At 41.3% G+C, this 18,238-nt stretch overlaps 1 protein-coding gene across 4 annotated transcripts in view; it reads right to left on the bottom strand.

Annotated features, from left to right (window-relative positions):
• Positions 1 to 227: 227 nt before the first annotated feature.
• Positions 228 to 18,238, bottom strand: part of DCX (doublecortin) — a 142,012-nt gene continuing 124,001 nt past the window's right edge. For all 4 annotated transcript variants that reach the window (XM_026100127.2, XM_026100143.2, XM_064518125.1 and 1 more), the window contains 2 exons: positions 13,980 to 14,074; positions 228 to 11,419 (listed from right to left, as the gene is read on the bottom strand). In XM_026100127.2, coding sequence (XP_025955912.1) covers positions 11,363 to 11,419; positions 13,980 to 14,074 — 152 coding nt within the window. In that variant the 3' untranslated portion in view covers positions 228 to 11,362. The remainder of the gene's footprint in view (positions 11,420 to 13,979; positions 14,075 to 18,238) is intronic.

Raw genomic sequence — 18,238 nt, 5'->3', positions numbered from 1 at the left:
TGCTTAGGTTGTTTAGTCAGGCATGTGGGGCTTAGTTAATTCAGGGCAGTCACATTTCCTCCCCAATCTTTTTTTCTCCGTTTGTACAACTGGGTCTGATTTAGGGAATCAAAATGAACAAGTACCACTATAGTGCATAAGATATAGTATATATAGTTAGCCTAAAATATAGATATAGTTTATAAGTCAACACACATTTATCAGGTCAAATAAAAGCATCCAAAAAGTTTTATCGGCCTAAATATTGAAACCAAATTTTATTTTTTGAAAATGACATTACACACATCTTGCAAATGTACATTTAGATGAGAAAACAATGAGTAACAAATATTGAGAGCAAAGCTATAAAGTGGACAGGATCTCTGCTGCATGGCATTGCATTACAAGAATAATCAGACCTGGGATGGTTGTTACAAGTAGTAAAAACAGTTCACAACACCTCACAAAAATGGAAATTTGTTCTAGAAAGTCAAATCTAACAAAAGGAAATTCTACTAAGGGAGAAGAGGCATGGGGGATAGAGATGTGGATGTAGGTAGATTTTGTGGGTTTGTGGGGTATTTTTTTTTAAGTCCATTTCTTACAAAATCCATCTTTGCAAGTGACTATTTTGCAAGCCTTTGGCTGTCTTCTGTCCCCTGTTGCCAGCAGAACCACAGCTATCAAACAATAAGCCCTGCATGCCGAACACGGAGCTCGGAACTGTGGAGAAATGGTTTGTTTTCAGAACCTATAAAACATAATTCCCATATATCATCCCCCATCCCCTTCTATTGTGTATCCAGGAAAATCAAAAAGTGCGTGCAAACTCCGCAAATCAAGGGCCTTGCGATCAGTCCCATGTTAAACAAGCAGGTGTAGGACGCCATGGCCAATACACCACACGCCACATGCCCCAGCTGCACCAGATCAGCATGATCACAGATTTTACCAATGACACAAACTTCCACAAATTTAAATTGTTCCCCAGCTCAAGCAAAGGCAACAGATGACTGATCTCCATCTGTTTTACCTTGAAAGGTAGAGTCTGATCAAAGTGCCAAGGCAAGGCGCTGTGAGAAGTTCCCCAAGAGAACCCGTTGAGAACTGCTTTTCAAACCTCATTGTATACCATTTTATTTATGCCCAAATCTGTACTTTACAACCACGAGAGAGACAAAGACAGAATAATAGAGAGAGAGGGAGAGAGAGAATCTTTCCAGAAGGAAAGGAAGAGCTAATTAAGAAAAAAGGTACAGGACCATGCATTTACTCTCAAAAGCTTGTTCACGAGCAAGCTAACATTTCTAACACTACAACCACTCATCTACATCTGTTTGCTAAGTAATCGAGTTCTACCTACAACTAGGGAGCAGAAGAGGTTTTTCTTTTCTTCCCCTTCTCTTTAAAACGTCAATAAAAATGTTTTCTGTACAAGTTGAATGGCACAAAAGGTGGTTAAAATGCTAAATAACTCACCACAAATGGAGAATGCAAAATTAGTTCAAAACATGCATGGACTGTGTACACGTAAGCGAGGAATCATTGGCATAAAGCTGCAATATATTACAAGATGATACAGTTGAGATCTTTTGGCATAACCTCTGCTTGTTCTACCCCTTTAAAAGAACTTCACATTAAAATTCAGTTTAAAGGGACTTCAAGGTCTATCTCCAAGCAGAAAGTTAACTATGGGCAACGTTATTTGTCTGAAGAGAAAAGAATTCCCCCTCCCCTTCCCTGCACTCCCCCGAAGTACGAAAGACAACATAATGCTACGTATAGCATTGCTGCAGGCTTGCCAAAGAGAAAGGTTAGATAGATCTGTTTTAGGAGAACAAAAGCTTCGTTTAAATTAATACTCTTTGTACAACATGTCATTAATTAAATACCTTATTATTAAAAAAAAAAAACAAATGAAATTTACCAGTCCAAAAAAATAACAGTTCAACCCATACCACCCATGTGTCCTCCAAGGTTATGTACACAGAGTTTAAAGTATACCAGCTAAACTTTAAACCCAGCTGCCCCACCAACCCCCCCCACTGAACGACAATAGAAAATACACTGTGGCCTCTCAGTTATATTATATTGCAGCTTTGCTATTAATGACAAAATCATACAAAATCAATTAATGATCTAAGACAGTAATCCATGATCAAGCTCCAGTTCAGCTGTGTATCTCCCTCCCTTACCACGACTGCCTTCTCCGTGGACTTGCAGATGACGGAGAGCCGTCAGCTCCAGGTGCCAAGCGAAGGCAGCTCACGTCCTTCAGGAAACAGTGGTGCGAACAGCTCGGGCTCAGCTCGGCGAGAGCCGCTTTCTCTACCTTGTGATTATGTCTGTGACTAAGAAAATAGGCAAAGGCTAGTAACAGCAAAGTCAGCAAGCTGGTACTCCTTTCCTGTGCTTCGAGACTAGACAGTGTCCTAAGATACACAAGATCAAGGAGGGAAATGTGTCACAATTTCAGAGAATCAAAGGAGATTTGGCTAGACAGGTTTCCTCTTTCTGAAAGACCCTAGGTGTCTTCTATATTGACAATGGTAGCTATACTAGTACTGCCATAGTGGTAAAGCCGCTTGGATCGCACATCATTTAAATAAGAAGCAAACTTAATAACTTTACATGTCAGAATTCGGCATGTACTTATAACTCACAGGCTTTCTTGTTCTTACATTCAATACTTCTGCTTCACCTTATCTATAAACACCAATTAACAGTGCAATTCATTCCCTAGACATTCTTCTTTTTAAGGAGACACATCATTAGACATCACACTAAATCTGGAAAAAGCTCTTCCATTATGTTAAAAAAAAGGGGGAGAGGTGAGGGGGGGAGTGGCGTGCTGTTCTGCACCACTCCGTGACTTTCCTGCGTGGTCAGCATGACAGGGAGACAGAGCAGCACTACGTTTCACCTGCCACCTGCAAAGGGAGTGATACAAAGACCTATCCATACCTGTTGTGCTATGGTTAGAAGCAGACAGAGAAAAGCAGCCAAAAAGAAAAAAAAAGTAAATGCTAAATTCAGTTCCAGAAGTCTAGTTCTGGGCCTAGACCCCAGTCTGGGGTCCATTTGTTCCATTACAGACATTTCCTAAGTTCGACTCTGCATGTGGGCGTCACAGAAACCTGGGGGCATTCAGAACCGGGGTTTGCTTCAGGTCCATCTTGGCCAAGTGCCGCCAGTGTATTTCTTTCTGACTGCATGTGCCCAGTGACTGAACGGCTCTGCAACAACTCCACTATTCAAATGTGACTCGAATTAATCTTGATTTCCTATATATAAAACTGAGGCGTGTTTTAGCTGCAAATAAAGATGGAAGAACCAGCTTGGATAAAATCAAAAGCAGCCTTGAGTTTAGCTGAATGACTTAAACCAACTGAACTTTCCTTTTTATGTTCAAAGACATTTGGTAATGGTTTTCTCTAAAACCAAGCTGAACATAAATCTCTATTCTGCTTGGTACTAGCCGGGGCTAGCATAGAAAAATAATGAAAGAAACAGAAATGCTGTGTCTAGTTCCATAAACATGCTGGGCTCAGGGCAGGTCTCTTGGTAGCTTGAGGTGACAGTAAAGCCAACACTCTTCAGAGCCAGCAAATGCAGAGAGCCTGATTTGCTAAGGTTCCTTGTTTGATTTTCAGCCCTACAAGTTATAGGATGATATTTCAACAAATGAAACCATTTCAATGTCATCATTAACTACAATAAAATGATATAAAACATCTCCCGAATATAACTTTCTATTGCAGGTATATACGTTCTAGCTGGCGTCAATGAGGTTTTCTCTGCAAAATCTGCAGCTGTCACCCAGGAAACCGATTCCACACTTAGCTAATCAATCACGCAGAATTATTGACAGCAATCAAGCTTTGAAATAGGAGAACAACCTTGGACCAAATGGATTCAGCTCCCTTAATTACAGAGGAGTTTCTGCCTGTTTTAAGCAGCAGAGAATTAGGTGTATTGGGTTTCACTTGTGTTATATTGAGCATAAGAGAATCTACAGACCCAAGAAAGACCTGCAATCATTATTCAAAAAAATCCAAGAGTAAACAGCAAAACATGTGTTCACATAAGTCACTTGTCCTGCCTTTTAGGAGTAAATTCCCAAGCACTGTAACTCCACTGAAGTTAAAAGAATGATTTCACGAGACAAGCCAGCATTAAGCATAGATTGCCTTGTTCAGCATGGCCTTCCTATGGATTTATTGAATGAAACAGCTCTAATACCTGTGGCTCAGGATTTCACATGCAAGATCCTCACCAGCCACCCTGTGAGTGCAGCATTACAAGGTCACCCCCTCCCAGGAGCCCACCTTGGCTTCACCCTGGTGAAAGTGGGTTGCTCCTTTTTCCAGAGTCCGCTGGCCTCCATGGGGAAGGACTGGAGGTCCAGAGGTGCCCGCATTATTCTGTCATACACATCTTGCAGTTTCCCAGTGTGCCAGGCCTGTCCTCCAAGCCAGGCCGCGCTCATGAATTTCTATTTCTGATCTAATAGGGAGGGATAAAAATAAAGGCAAAGCAAAGCGCAGCCTGGTGCTGTCATTCAGCAAAGGGCTGGACCTTCCTTTCCCCCTTTCAGGGATGACACAGACATCCACACGCCAGCAGCAGAGGAAACAGGGGGCAGGGGAGGAATTTCAAACCGAGTTCTCCTGCCTGCAGCCAAGTGTGACCTTATTTCTGCAATTGGGAGTGGGACACAGACTGCTGTGGCAGATAGCCTGCATCCCGGCTTGGATACCTGCAGGGACAATAACTCTCTCGACAGGCAGCCAGGGTCCCCTGCTGCTTTTCCATCTAGCACCAAGCTGTAGGGCCTCAGCCAGCCCCAGCCTCCCCCTTTGTTTCTCCCAGGAGTTTCTTGGCTCTCTTCTTTTATTATTCCCGCACGTCAATGGCGTTGATGTTTCCAGTGCTCTGCCTCATGCTCTCCCTTCCATCTGATTTTCTGGGAAGTTCAAGCTTATTTCACCACTCAGTAAACATCTCCTAACAAATGCCCCTTCCTCTGCACTTGGAAACAGGTCTCTTCTCTTTGTTTCCCACGACACTGGCCATCACAGCATCCTTCTCTAATGATGCCAACTTTCTTTTTTTCAGCTGACAGACTCTAATTGCTGCAAAGATTTGTTAATTCCCTTTGGGAATCCTCCTGCTTCAATTGTTTTAGTGGCAAACTGTCAAACCTAGGGAAGCTTGAAAACTGGCTTGAGTGTCCTGAGCTACAGTTCACCAAGCTACAGAGCAAGAGCCAGAATAGGTTAATTTAACTCAATGCATTAAGCAATGAAGACTGAAAGGCAACTCTTTCCCATGAAGGGATCTGGCCGTGAACACTTTCCAGACAAGGAAGCTTTCAACAACAAGCCCACTGTCTTCTTGGTAGAAGGCTGTTGAAGTCATTAGACTTATTCACCATTTACAAAAACATGGCCCACGTTTTGGACGGCAACTCAAATTCCCCTCAGATTATGTACATATACACATAATAAGAAGAGGAGCAACAGGGGATGCACGGCACAAGGAGAACTGACCTGCCCACGGTCATGCATCATGCCAAAGAACCAGTGACTCCAAAGTCCTACTGCTGCATCCACTAGGTTTGATTCTCATTTGCCATAAGCTTATCTATTGGCTGAAAATTGGTGTCAGTGTTTTTAACCTTCTCTAAACAGTGTCCCAAAGGATGGAAAATGGTCTATGACCCCAATGCTCTACAACTTCACCTGCAGAAGCAGTACTCTTGCCTTGCCCTACACCTTGGAATCTACCAGAGTAGCTATACAATATAATTGCTGAAAAAAAACTTTCTGTCAACCCACTCATAATCTGAACATCTTCCATCTCCCTATTAACGCATGGCATTTTGTCAGCTTGGCCCCAGACCTGCAGTCAGGCATCAAATAACTAGATCTTTTACAGAGGGGAAAAAATTCCCCCAGGGTCTATTCAGGCTGGCCCCAGCCTTTCAGCTGGAGGTACCTGGAAGCTGAGATAGCAGATCTCAAGCCAGGAGAAAAAGGACAGTTAAGACTACCTGAACAACAGGATCAATAACCAATGCAGCAGAACCCAGCCCAGCCCCACCAGTCAACATGGACTGGCTGCACTGTGAGACGCAAGACTCAGATTTAACATTTCCTGAGATACCATGGAGAGGCCTGCTGAGGTTCATACAGACGGGACAGAGGTATCAGCCAGAAGGAAGCTGTGGTCATTACCACATCAAATACAGTCATTTTCAAGAGCTGGTTCTATAAATGTGAGATGAGCTAATCATCTCAAGAGGCTCAAGAATCAAGCAGTCTCTCCTGTCCACTTTTGTCAAGGCCACTTTTACCTAAGCCTTGTTGGGCACTTGTATAGTCTCACTTCTGAAGCCCAAAGTATGTTGGAAGGCACTTAAAGAGTTAACCTACTTGGTCTCATTACACCAAGGTGGTGTTTCAGCTGGATCCCTTCTAGGTTATCACATATAAAGTCAGGTATAAAGTACTAAGCCTGTTGCATGGACTGACCTCGCTCTTTACCTAGAGAGGAAAAGATCTACATCCCATGTCATCTACCTTCTTCTACAAACAACCTCACCAGTCCCAATGCCTGTTCCAGCCTGCTTCCATCAGCAACTAGAAGAATAACTTTGAGCCTAAGTAAATCACCACCAGAGAAAAGAAACTGTTTTGTTCCCTCTTGGTCATGATCAGCACTTTGTGTGTGGTAAGACTAAATGAGATGCAGCTCTATATTGCTTTTCTTTAGTTGGGGATTGTCCTAGCTTGAGGATACACTTTCTGGACTACTTTTATCTCTACTTTACTTGCCTATTTTTTCTCTCATTCTCTAAAAATGATTCTGGCGCTACTGTAGTCAGAAACAGCTCTCCAACTGACCCGAGTGGATGTGGGGTACCACTGACGTCAATGGCAAAATCCTCACTGTGCTCTTACTGCAATACAGAAGGCTCATACTATAAGGTCCATGCTGTGCCCCCGCAGACAGCATGCAGCTTCCAGGGATGGCTGTCACTGGAACAACATCTAATTAGGGATACAGCATGGTCTTACAGAACAATTTTGGGAGGTATGCTGTGCTTTAGCAGTAAGACCAGCACTGAGCAGGAAAGGCATGAAAAAGCAAACACAAGACATCCTAGAAAATGTCATTAGTATTATATGGATAAAAGGAAACTAACACTTACACCATTGCCTCCTGTTAAAAACCCATGGGTATAACACTGTTTTGCTGTTTGCCATGATTATTTTGGTCCTACCTCCCTTTTTTCCCTTCAAAAGCATTCTTCAAGGAAATGAGAGAGAAATAACAGCTAGATTCAGGGTGTGATCGTTTGCATGCACATATACGTGTGAACTAAATGTGAAAGAGCTATGTGGTAGTTGCTTTCTGGTGTCTATGGAAATAACAGTGCTGCCAGCTCCTGAGAAGACCATGAATGATGTGCAGATATAGGAAACACAGACAACAGTAGGCAAAGCTATCTCCATCTCCCACCACAGAGTGGACCAAGTTAAAATCCAGTTACCAGATTCTTTCAAAATTATTTCAAGACGCAGAGACTTGGTTAGCTACTAAGCTGGTGGACTTGAAGTAGCTCCGTAATTTATACTAGATGAGGCTTTAACCCAGAAATTTCAGCATATAAATGCTTTAAAAAGTGACAAAAATGCCAAGCTCAAGAATTTTGCTGCATGGCCCTGATCTTCTGCAGTCACGACTATCACTGCAAGGTATGAATATGAATACTAAATACATAAGTCTCTCTATGCTTTGAGGGTTGTTCTAATTCCTCCTTAACAGTTATGTATCTGAAATAGGTATTTTAACTGTTTTATATGCAAATTCACTAAAATATATGGGGTACTGAATAAATAAAGGCAGAGTTCTAAGAAATAAAGCTCTACTAGTTTAAGAGCCTCTCCAATTTGTTTTTAAATACTGCATTGCTTTAAAGCAGTATAGTCTTAGTGATTCAATTAGTCTCTGAAAACACTAAAGGCAGCCTCATGAGGGAAATCAGACAGGGCTTTTATAGCAGAATTAATATGGCAAATCCTCATATCCTGTGGAGTTTTATGTGCTTATAAAAGTAGAAAAAAATATAAAAAGTAAACTCTGGAGTATATAGTGGAATTACTATCGTCTGCTCCAGGAACTCATAGGGTCTGGAATTATTATAGTATATCAAAAGCAATTCCTAATTCATTCCATTTCAGGAAACCATTCTGACCAAGCCCAAGCCTACATCTCATGAAAAATCAGCAGGAGTAAAGCACATGCTACAAGTTAAGCATGTGCTTAAGTTCTTTCCTGAATCAAGGCTGTCCCTATATTTAAATGACTAAGGTATGATGCCTGTGCATTATTTCTCTTTGTATTCAAATCTATGATCCTACAAAGCCAAAGATACCTGCTGCTGAATGTACGCTACATTCCACATGCATTTCTGTACACAAACTCATGCAATATCAGCATTAATAAAGACTTACCTATATGTTACAGCTGAAATGCTCACTGACTTCTACCTACTGCCCAGGCATTTCTACCCAGAAAATTGCTTTTTAAAACTTGGGAGTTTGACCTCATACCCTGTTTTCTTTGTGGCTTTTGCTGGCTTGAATGGCTGTTTTTCCCCGATGAAGAACTGTTTTTCTTCTTTTAGGCCCCTTCAAGTTCCCTTGCTAACACCCCAAAAGCATTGCTGGGCTCAGCACCACCGCAGGGTGATCCTGGGCAAACAAAACTCTGCTCCCAAGGGAGCATTTGCAGGATCTGGTATTAGATGCAGCTTGGGAAGATCCCCTCAGTGATTCGTTAGCACACTCCACCAGGAAGAGCATCTTCAAATAACCAAACACTATTCCTGGCAGGAAGGAAAGTAGCCATCTCTCAACAACGGTAACAACTATCCATAGCACATCCACAGGCGCATTTACCCTCTGCCATCCTGCTTTACCTTTAAACTTGGGGAGGGACTCAGATTTCCAGCAACACAACAGAGGAGAGAGTAAAGGCATTTCAAATTATCTGTCCCTGTAAAGTTTTACTGAGACAAAAGCTCTAATGAATAATATTGTTGGCATAATTGGTTAATGGCCTTTGACATCCTTACTCTCTCTACAGTAGCACCCACAGGATTAAACAGCCCCAAATTAGCACCCATAACCAAATCTGCACCCAGGATAGTTCAGCATCTTCTGTTACAGGATCTGAAAGCACTTTACAAATGTTAACAAACATTTGGCCTCACAACCCCCAGTGAGGTAGAGCAGTATTATCCCCATAGTACAGATAGACATATTGAGGCACAGGGTTATCAAGAGACCTGCTCGAGTTCAGACACCAAATCTAGCGTACTTTCCCCCACAAAGCTTCAATATGAGCCCTTAGTCTTTTGAACTGAAGCTGGGTGTCTATTTACAATACGTCAAATATTTAGCAGTTACGTAGTCAGAGAGTTACTCAAAGTTGTGAGCACAAATGATTTCTTGTGCAAAGCTCTGGGTATAAATGATCAAGCACTAAGACTGCAGGGTGCAAATTTGGTGCACAACAGCTCTGACCCCTCAGCAGTTCCCAGTCCTGTCTCTCAGATGCAGCTCTTTTAAGTTGCACTGTATGTATCATCACGTGAACCTCTGAAGACACAACCTGCACAGGTTGTTTCATACCAGTGATGCAAGCAAACAAAATGTGGAGTGGCTTCGGGAACAACCCAGCATTCACATACCATCAAACATCACAACATTATAATTCCTTCTAATCAGAGGGCGTTGCAAAGGAATAAGGAATAGGTATATATGCTGAAACAAAGGCAAATAGAGCAACAAAGAAAGGTTTGATTGCACGGATTTCATTTAGGTAAAGTTCTGTAATACTCAGTTTCATCGAAAGCGTATTCCATGAGAAATAGAGGCAATGCCAGCTAGCCTATGACAAAGCTTCGGCGTAGTAAAAACCACCAGCCCTGCATAAATAGATGAACTTTGCATTCCGTAGGAGTCATTATAGATTAATAAAAGCAAAAGATTTCTCTAAATACATTGTTTGTTTTTGTCTGATAGAAGAGTTTCTTAAAATATGGTTTTTTGAACACCACAAAGTTCCATTTGTTATATAAGTAGAGAATCTGGCCAAAGTTAGGAATACTGAAGTGTAAAAAACCAAATATGCAGTCTTAAACATTACAAAAACTATCAAAACATTCAAAATTTTGAATTGATTCTCTTTTTTTCCCTACAAGTGTCTGTTTTGGCAGTGATGACAAGATATCTAAATTAAGTTGCTGTTACTGTTCTGCAGTTGTTGGTTGGCTTTTTTTTTTGTACATTTTTCTGAATGTGTTTTTTAAACAAAAGAAAATTACCAGCTTTTATAAAAAAGAAGGAGCTTGAATCCTTACTCTCAAAACACAGATACAAGGTTTTCCTTTATAAAAAGTGTATTGATTTTTTTGCTATAAAAAGCGACCTGTAGGGTGTTAGACCTGAAAACAAATTTTCACAGTGTTTTCAGTGTTGGCTGTTTACAAGGCATTACTATTGTTAAGCAGAGATAGAGAGATACCATAGAGTAGGTAAAAAAAATTTGTTATCAGCCAGCAGTATCTTTGGATCATATGTGAAAGCTGTTGCACTCTAGACAACTCAGCTGACTTACTTTTTTTTTTTTTTTTTTTTTGCTTAATCACTGTAAAATATTCCAATATTTGAGTATCTGAAGAATCACTATTGTACTCACTTTACTTAGCATCTTATGCAACCATTCCCAATCTTTTCCAAACTTCTGCTGGCATAGTAAGCATCAAACTAATAAGTCATTTCCCTCCTCACCCTCCAGCAACAAAAGCAGTAGTAGTTGGCATGCAGGTGCTACAATCGGGGTGAAAATGAGAAGCAGGTCTGCTAGCAAACACTGGCAGTTTGAACAGGTGAAGAATATCATTTGCTCTACTTGAGTCTGCAAATTGGTCAGCACGAGATTGATTTGCACTCTTTCACGGGGAGCTACTTTACTATCACTAGGAAAATCATGTAGTTGCAGCAGAGGAAGAAATAATAGAAGAAAATGAGAAATGCACAGGATCATTGGCACACTGGCCTAAAATTGCTGGCAATGTCCATTTTGCATCCCTATAACTTTACTTAGAAGAATGGTATCCCTCTATCTCTATAGATTGATAGGTGTTGATTTGTGGCACGGAGGATAAATCACAGAAAAAAAATGACATATAACCGTGTGTCCTTTGTCTGATCTGAAAGCACCAGTCACCTATCTGCTTCTTTTGGCAGAAGTACTCTACTGTATCTTAACCGTAGCTTGCAATATGGACAATTAGCTTCGTGTTGCTTTACATGGAGTCTCCCAGGGAATCAGAGTCATCCAAAGACAGAGGCAGATACAAGTCCTGTAAGGAAAAGGAAGAATATGTTAACTCACACACTCAGTTGCCACCTTTGCTCATAAGCAGTCAAGTGGTCCAGTTCTGTGCACTTCACAGTGACTGGGTGGACATCTCGGTCACTGGTTATGGGGTGGGCTAACCAGTTGTCCAAGTAGTTCGTGGCTAAAATCAAGGCAGGTTACTTGTACAGTGGATCTCTGTGCAAAAAGAAAGATGATTGTTCAGTGATAAGTTTGAGAAGATTTTTTTTTATCACCCTGGATCTATATATCCATTGTAGCGTACACATGGAAGAACAGGATCTTTCCTTAAACAGGTCACTTTGAATCTCAGTGCACAATAAAGAGTCTTACTTTATTTTTTGGACAGCTGTCCTTAGAATCAGTCTCTAGAAAAATCACCTGTTCCATGATTTACTCTGTATTTTAAGCCATTTTGGATTGATTAGAAGGGTTAGGAAAATAATCTCAAAATTATTATTTGGATCTAGCACTGAATGTAAAAGTTTTTCAGGTTCCCTTTCTGGAATACCATTTTATTCCATTTCTTTACACTTCTGCATGGAACTAGGTATACTAACCTGCTCTAGAACTAAAGCTCTCCTTGGTCCTTTTTGAACCCTGATCTATGCACAAGGAATAACTGTGAGCAAAATAAAGCAAAGCACAAATACATAGAAAGGGGATTCACAACAAATGCTGATATGAGAAGAGGTAAAATATGACTTTGTGGTGAACTAAGCCTAAGCATTTGTCATCTGAGCTTTAGGGGAAAAAAGGAAAAGTGATTTCGTCATAAGCGGGAAATAGCTCCTAGGAGGAAAACAACGATGCATGAATATTCTGGTAACCTAAAATGTTATATTCATGTCTGCTGATTGGCTTAATTTAGTGGAGAAGCTCATAGATGGATTGGCTTTGCCCTCAGCAATCACCATCTATTATAAATGTTCCAGGGGCTTCACTGGAAAGGTCATAAATCAGCCAGCCGAAAACATACATGAAACATTAAAGAAGGTGAGTTTATACTTGTCTTTACCAGGAAGCAAATCCTCATCTCCAAATCCCTAAATGAAACCAGTGTTTGGAAAGTATTTTCAGGTCCTTGATTGCTGAAGAAAAGGATGCAGTTTACAGCATTACTCTTGTTGAAATACACATAAGCAACTGTTGAATGCAAACTATGGGCCAGATGCTGTTCTCAATTATAAATTAATAATATATCTGGATCCATTCCATTAAAAGTGGTGGGTTTCCTCAGGCTTAAGCTGAGCAGCTGAGATCAGAGTGCAGTCCTGAGGAAAACACCAATTTCGTCTGGTTTCAGCTATGCCTTTGTTAGAGTCAAACAAAGCTGAGTGACTACAACCTCTCCATATGTTGGAAATATTTTAAGGATCTGATTTCTGAGAAGCCATAACTCCACCCCAGGCTCCCCCAGGACCACTGTACGCCATATCCAAGAGTCTGTGATCCGAAGTCCTACGTCTTGGGGTGTAATCCAAAGCCCACTGGACTTTTGGGGGTTCTTCCCATTGACTTCTCTGTGCTTTGTTCCATCACTGTAACAACAGCGGTCCAACTGCTGCTACCATTACTCACCTTGAGAAAAACCATAATCCTCAAACAAAATAATGAGTTGAACTTGTGCAATATAGCCCACAATGAACGACATGTGGCTGGCTGACTGCAAAACCTCAGCACCATCACAATTTCTTAATTAGTCTTCCAGAATTTCATCTCCAGTCAGTTCTTTCAAAATCAAACTCAGGCTGAGGGGGAAATTCTGATTACTAAATTCAAGTGGCATTTGATTTCTAAAGCAGATATCCCACTGGCCTCCTCTCAGCCGTTAAGTTTATGCCCAAATTCCCTCTAAAGACTGTTGGAAGAAAAGAATAGCAACACTGTGGCTATTCCAGAAATAAGAAAGCCCATGGAAATGACAAATTGGATTCAGTGTGGAGAGACACTGAATAACAGAACCATGAAAAGCTGAGACTTCTGCTAGCTCTTTCAAATAAATCAATACATGAAATCATCTATGAGGCCAGCCCGTTTACTGATCTCTGCTAGGACTGCTTACTACTTGTTAGACATCCTGGATGTTACCAGGAAAAACAGCCACTGTGGCAGAACATAATTAGTACACCACCAGTAAAAAAATCACTTATTACCTGTAAAACAGAGCATGACTTAAAGCATTTTAAAAAAATCCTCTTGAAGCAGCATTAAAATGAATGCTTAGAGCTTCAGTAACATTCAAGTTTCTTCTGCTGTTTAATGCGCCAGATTTGCCAGCACTTATGCTTTCCAAGAGAGGAAGATTTATATGAAGATGGTATGTATCAGTAACCCAGGAATTCTTTCAAATCCTGATACTGATTTTTTTATCATGTCACTAGAGCCCAAAGTAACAATATTTCTAGGTAACGGGCCAAATTCTCCACTGGTTCAACTTACAGAGTTGCGTTTCCAGAGACTAGGGTCCTGAATTAAAAGTCTTACATATGTGAGTAGACTAAGAAAGAAACAGATGTAGTAAGGTATAAGAAACATAATACCTTGTGCTTACGGAGGCTCCCTGGGCTGGTGGGTGTGGAGATCGGAGACTGCTTGGATTTGGGTGTAGACAGCTGACTGCTTGAGGTCCCATTTGCTGTCACAAAACAAGAGAGCAGGCAGCAATCAGACAAGCAAGAACCCAATCATTTCTCTCCTTTGGAGAGCTGGAAGATATTCAAACAGTCAACAAAGAAAAACTATAGTTTTTTCATGTTACGCAGGGGAAAAAAAACGCAAGCATGGCCATTCACTCGACTTAAATCTTTCCATTGTTCAGGATACTGGGCTGTAAAATACAGTGAAATTCAAAATACATTGAAGGAGCAATATTTTGCCTTACAAATATTCACCAAACTGATCCAAGATACGCATCAACAGAAAAAACAGAAGGACAATTTCTACGTTCTCAAACAGTTTAGCACAGCTGAAGCCCCCCAGTATTTAAAGGCACAAGTGGAAACTAAAGGCTGCAGATATCCTAGATCCTACACAAGAAATGCTCGAAGTCAAGGACACATTAGAAATTATGAAAAAATCTACATGACCGAGGGCCCTTCTGAAAACCCAGCACAAGCACCGGGCGGTGTATCCTGGTTCCCCGGGCGCCTCGAGGCTGGACACATTCTGCGGCTCCACTACTGCCGGCCCCGACCCGCAGAGCGCAGAGACACGAACATGGCCCCTCAGGGAGAGGAACAGGGGTACCACATGAAGCAAAGACCCCTGTTTCAAAGATCAAAATATGGCCTTTGGGGTTGTTTTGTTCGTTTGTGTTGTTTTGAGGAAAACAAAATTATTTTCAGTGTTCCTAGTCATTAAAAAGTATGGTTCAGCTAAACCAGCTTTAGGAAGGGTTGCTCTGTGATGCATCTGCAGAAACGGCTTTTAATCAAAATGAAGGGGCCCAGGTCAATGTCAGAGTTGGCTGTCATGTATTTATTGGACTAAAAAGAAATCAAAGTAAACAGCATATTATGGAGAAAATTGAAGGGAAACAAAATGGAATACGGAGAAATTAAGGTTTTCTTACCACTGATATTCTTTGAAGCAAGCTAATGCCTTTGATAATTAACAAGTGTCACGCTAAAAATTTCATAAGGACATACTTCTCCGAGTATGGCCGTGCATATGTTGCGTATCAACTTCAGGGATGCAGCCCTTCACCCTGGCCTTGTTACCATGGGCTGTAAACGTATAGCTCTGTCAGCACAAGCAGCTTTACCTGGGGGGTGGAAATTCAAACTCATGATGGCTATGTCTAAGTGTATTATCTTTTCTGGCCTTTTCTTTTTGCAATCCAAGCAGCAGCAAGCTGGAGGCCTTATGAGCATTAAACTACGTTTCCTAGTCAAGTCTACAGAAAGTGACATTTCCAAAACCTACTCCAGATGTTAACATATTCAGCACAATCCATAAAACTAAACCCCAAGTATTTTGATTGTCACTTTCTTAAATGGCACTAAAGTTGCCAACCCTCCAGACAACTATACCAGTCCCTCCCCCTCTTTTAAAGAAACTGTTTTTAATTGCTTTGATATTGCACATAGAAAGACAAGCATGTAATGATTCAGGCTTGTTGTCCCGCTCTGCAAGTGCCCAGAACCTGTGCATACCGTTACTCTAACCGTAAAGGCAGGTGGCATCCACAGGAGGATGGATAATTTCAACATATGGGACTTCTACTTTCAGTTGTAGTAACTGCATATGCAAATTAGATATGCAATTAAGCAAGTATTTGAGTGTCTAGAGGAGGCCTAAAAAGTGTATAAAGTATCACACCTTGCCACTGGCAAGGTGAACATTTTTAAGAGCAAAACCAGGAGTAACTGATAAAGGCGCAGTTAGGGAGAGCAAGGTGGCAGGACATCAGTACATGCACCTCCAGCCACCTAGCAGCCTCTTTGCATTGCCACTGCCATGGAAAGTGGAAATGAGAATTAGGAGCATCTTGGAGGGCTGCAGCCCTGCAGAGGTGGCGAGGTTTGGCCTGGGTAGAGACGAGTGGGCTGAGTCGCAGCTGTGCAACCCTGACTCTAGTGATTCCGGCCAAGCTGAATTGAATTCTCATGTAAATGTGTGAGTATATTCCCCACTGCAGGTTTACATGCATGTGCAACAGCCAGTGGGGCTAAAATACATCAGGCCTTTTCATCAGTGCTTTTTTGCACCTCAGTGCTCCAGCCCTGGGTTTGGACTGTGCTGGAGGTGATCAGCCTGTTCAGCCCCTCCTCGTAGAACAGCTCCATTGGATATAAATCATTCAAAATTATCAAAAAAAAAAAAAAAAAAAAAATCACTGGAGCAGGGACTGAACTGATATTCCTTACATGTCATGTAGAAAGATATGTTCCTCCTTCCCACCCTCTGATGAGAAATTCCACACTGGACCTTAGATCTCTTTTCTGTCAATATGCCCACACACCCTTCCTGCTAAAACTTACGGCTTCAATTCATCAACTTTTTTTACTTGTGAAAATATTCCTAAGAGATTAAAATCTGTAATTTGCTTTTTTAATTCATTTGTTGTTGGCTTTTAGGTCCTCGTTATTTGCCTCATTGCTCTCTGGCGTAGCAACATCACTCTTGCTTTCATTCCTGAGATGGCTTCGTTCCTCTTTTCTCTCATCTTCCTCTGAGAAGCAGGGGGGCAGTTAAGGTTAGTTCTGGGCAGTATCACTGGGTCAAATGTAGAGGTTATACAGGTGAAATCGAGTGGTTGTAAAGAAACATATGCCACAAGCCACAGGACAGGGGAGGAGAAGCAAGAGCAGACACGTTATTCCAGCTCAGACTCAACAGATGCATGGTGACATGGGACCCCTATTTTCATATCCATCACTTCTATGCAAAAGGGACCGTTGGAAAGAGGAGGCTATTCATCACAGATAGCTTCCTCTCATTACAAAAGCACCTCACTGAGGAAGTAGGTGTCTCTTAAAAAGTGGTAGAAATAATGATTTCTCTATAATTGGGGAATGGAGTGACTCTTCATCTCCCAGTTCCACTCAGGCCATTCTTTATTGCAGGGGGAAAAAACTAGTTACGGAGACCCAGAAGCTATTGCACACTGGTCACCGCTCTGTGACATTTCCACTTTTCACTTTGCTCCATATAATGAAGGCAGTTCAGACAAAAAGAGCTTGGATCTGTTTTATGTTTCTTTAGCAAGTGACTGTGGGTTTCCTGTTAAAGAAAATGTGGAGTAGAATAATTCTAACATGTCCTGTATTAGGTGGAATGCATCTCTAATTTCTAACATGCCTCTTTGTATTTATTTCCAATTATCACTGATCCTGAGATGGGCAGTAATCCTTCCTAAGATGAAGAGCACCACTTGGAAACCCCAGGAAGAACCCAAATTTCCCTTCCACAAACAGGAAAACTGGAGAATGGCTAACATTCAGTGCACAACAAATGGATGTAATTGCTGCAGGGAAGGAGAGACATTCCCTAATACAATAAGACTTTTAAGTGCTATAGCGGGATGTTAATATTTTATGAGCACTGATGAAAAAACAGGCATGACATCCAAATCAGTAATCCAATGAGACGGATGTATATCATTACAGATACTTACATACAGTTTTGCAGCAGCAGCAGCAACAATTAAGAAGCTCAGTTTAATTTTCTTTATGTCTCCTAATGAAGAATAGCATTCATAATCAAACTTGCACACATTTCTTTTGAACTCAATGCAAGGAAATAACAAGAGGCAAAGAGCAGATCCCAGGTGGTGTTTAATGCTGCTGCTCCACTGAAATCCACTGATGACTTACAGTAGCTGGGTTTCTCACATAAGCTCAGCTATTGGAAACCATTCTTCATAAACAGCTTTCATTTGAATTCATTTGTTCTTTCTGTGGCTTTACTGTTTGTGTGTTTATCTCTTATTTATGGCATTGTATCTGCTTTGCAACCTCAATTTACCTTAAAGCTCCTTTGTGCCTATGACACATCCTTTAATTGCACAGTCACATGCCTCACTCTCCTCCCTAGGCCCCTTGCCTCATTCAGTGCACAAGACAGTTTGTACTCAGGAAAGGAACCAGCCTTGTCCAGCAAAGGAGGAGGAGGATAGAAAATACAGCATCATGTCATGTTTGAGATGGCTATGAGATATCCAGGTAAAATGAATTCTCTGCCTGCCTCTCCCACAGATATTTTAGCTGAACTTCTCAGATGCAATTGCTCCTTGAGTGCTGCTCAGCTTTGCCTGGCTAGCTGGGACTCTGGATCTGAATTTGCAGCACTGGTAAGC

This window comes from Dromaius novaehollandiae, chromosome 11, assembly GCF_036370855.1.
Source record: "Dromaius novaehollandiae isolate bDroNov1 chromosome 11, bDroNov1.hap1, whole genome shotgun sequence".
In the NCBI taxonomy this organism is placed as follows: Eukaryota; Metazoa; Chordata; class Aves; order Casuariiformes; family Dromaiidae; genus Dromaius; species Dromaius novaehollandiae.
The sequence above is the reverse complement of the archived record's forward strand: the minus strand, read 5'-3'. Positions and strand labels throughout refer to the sequence as shown.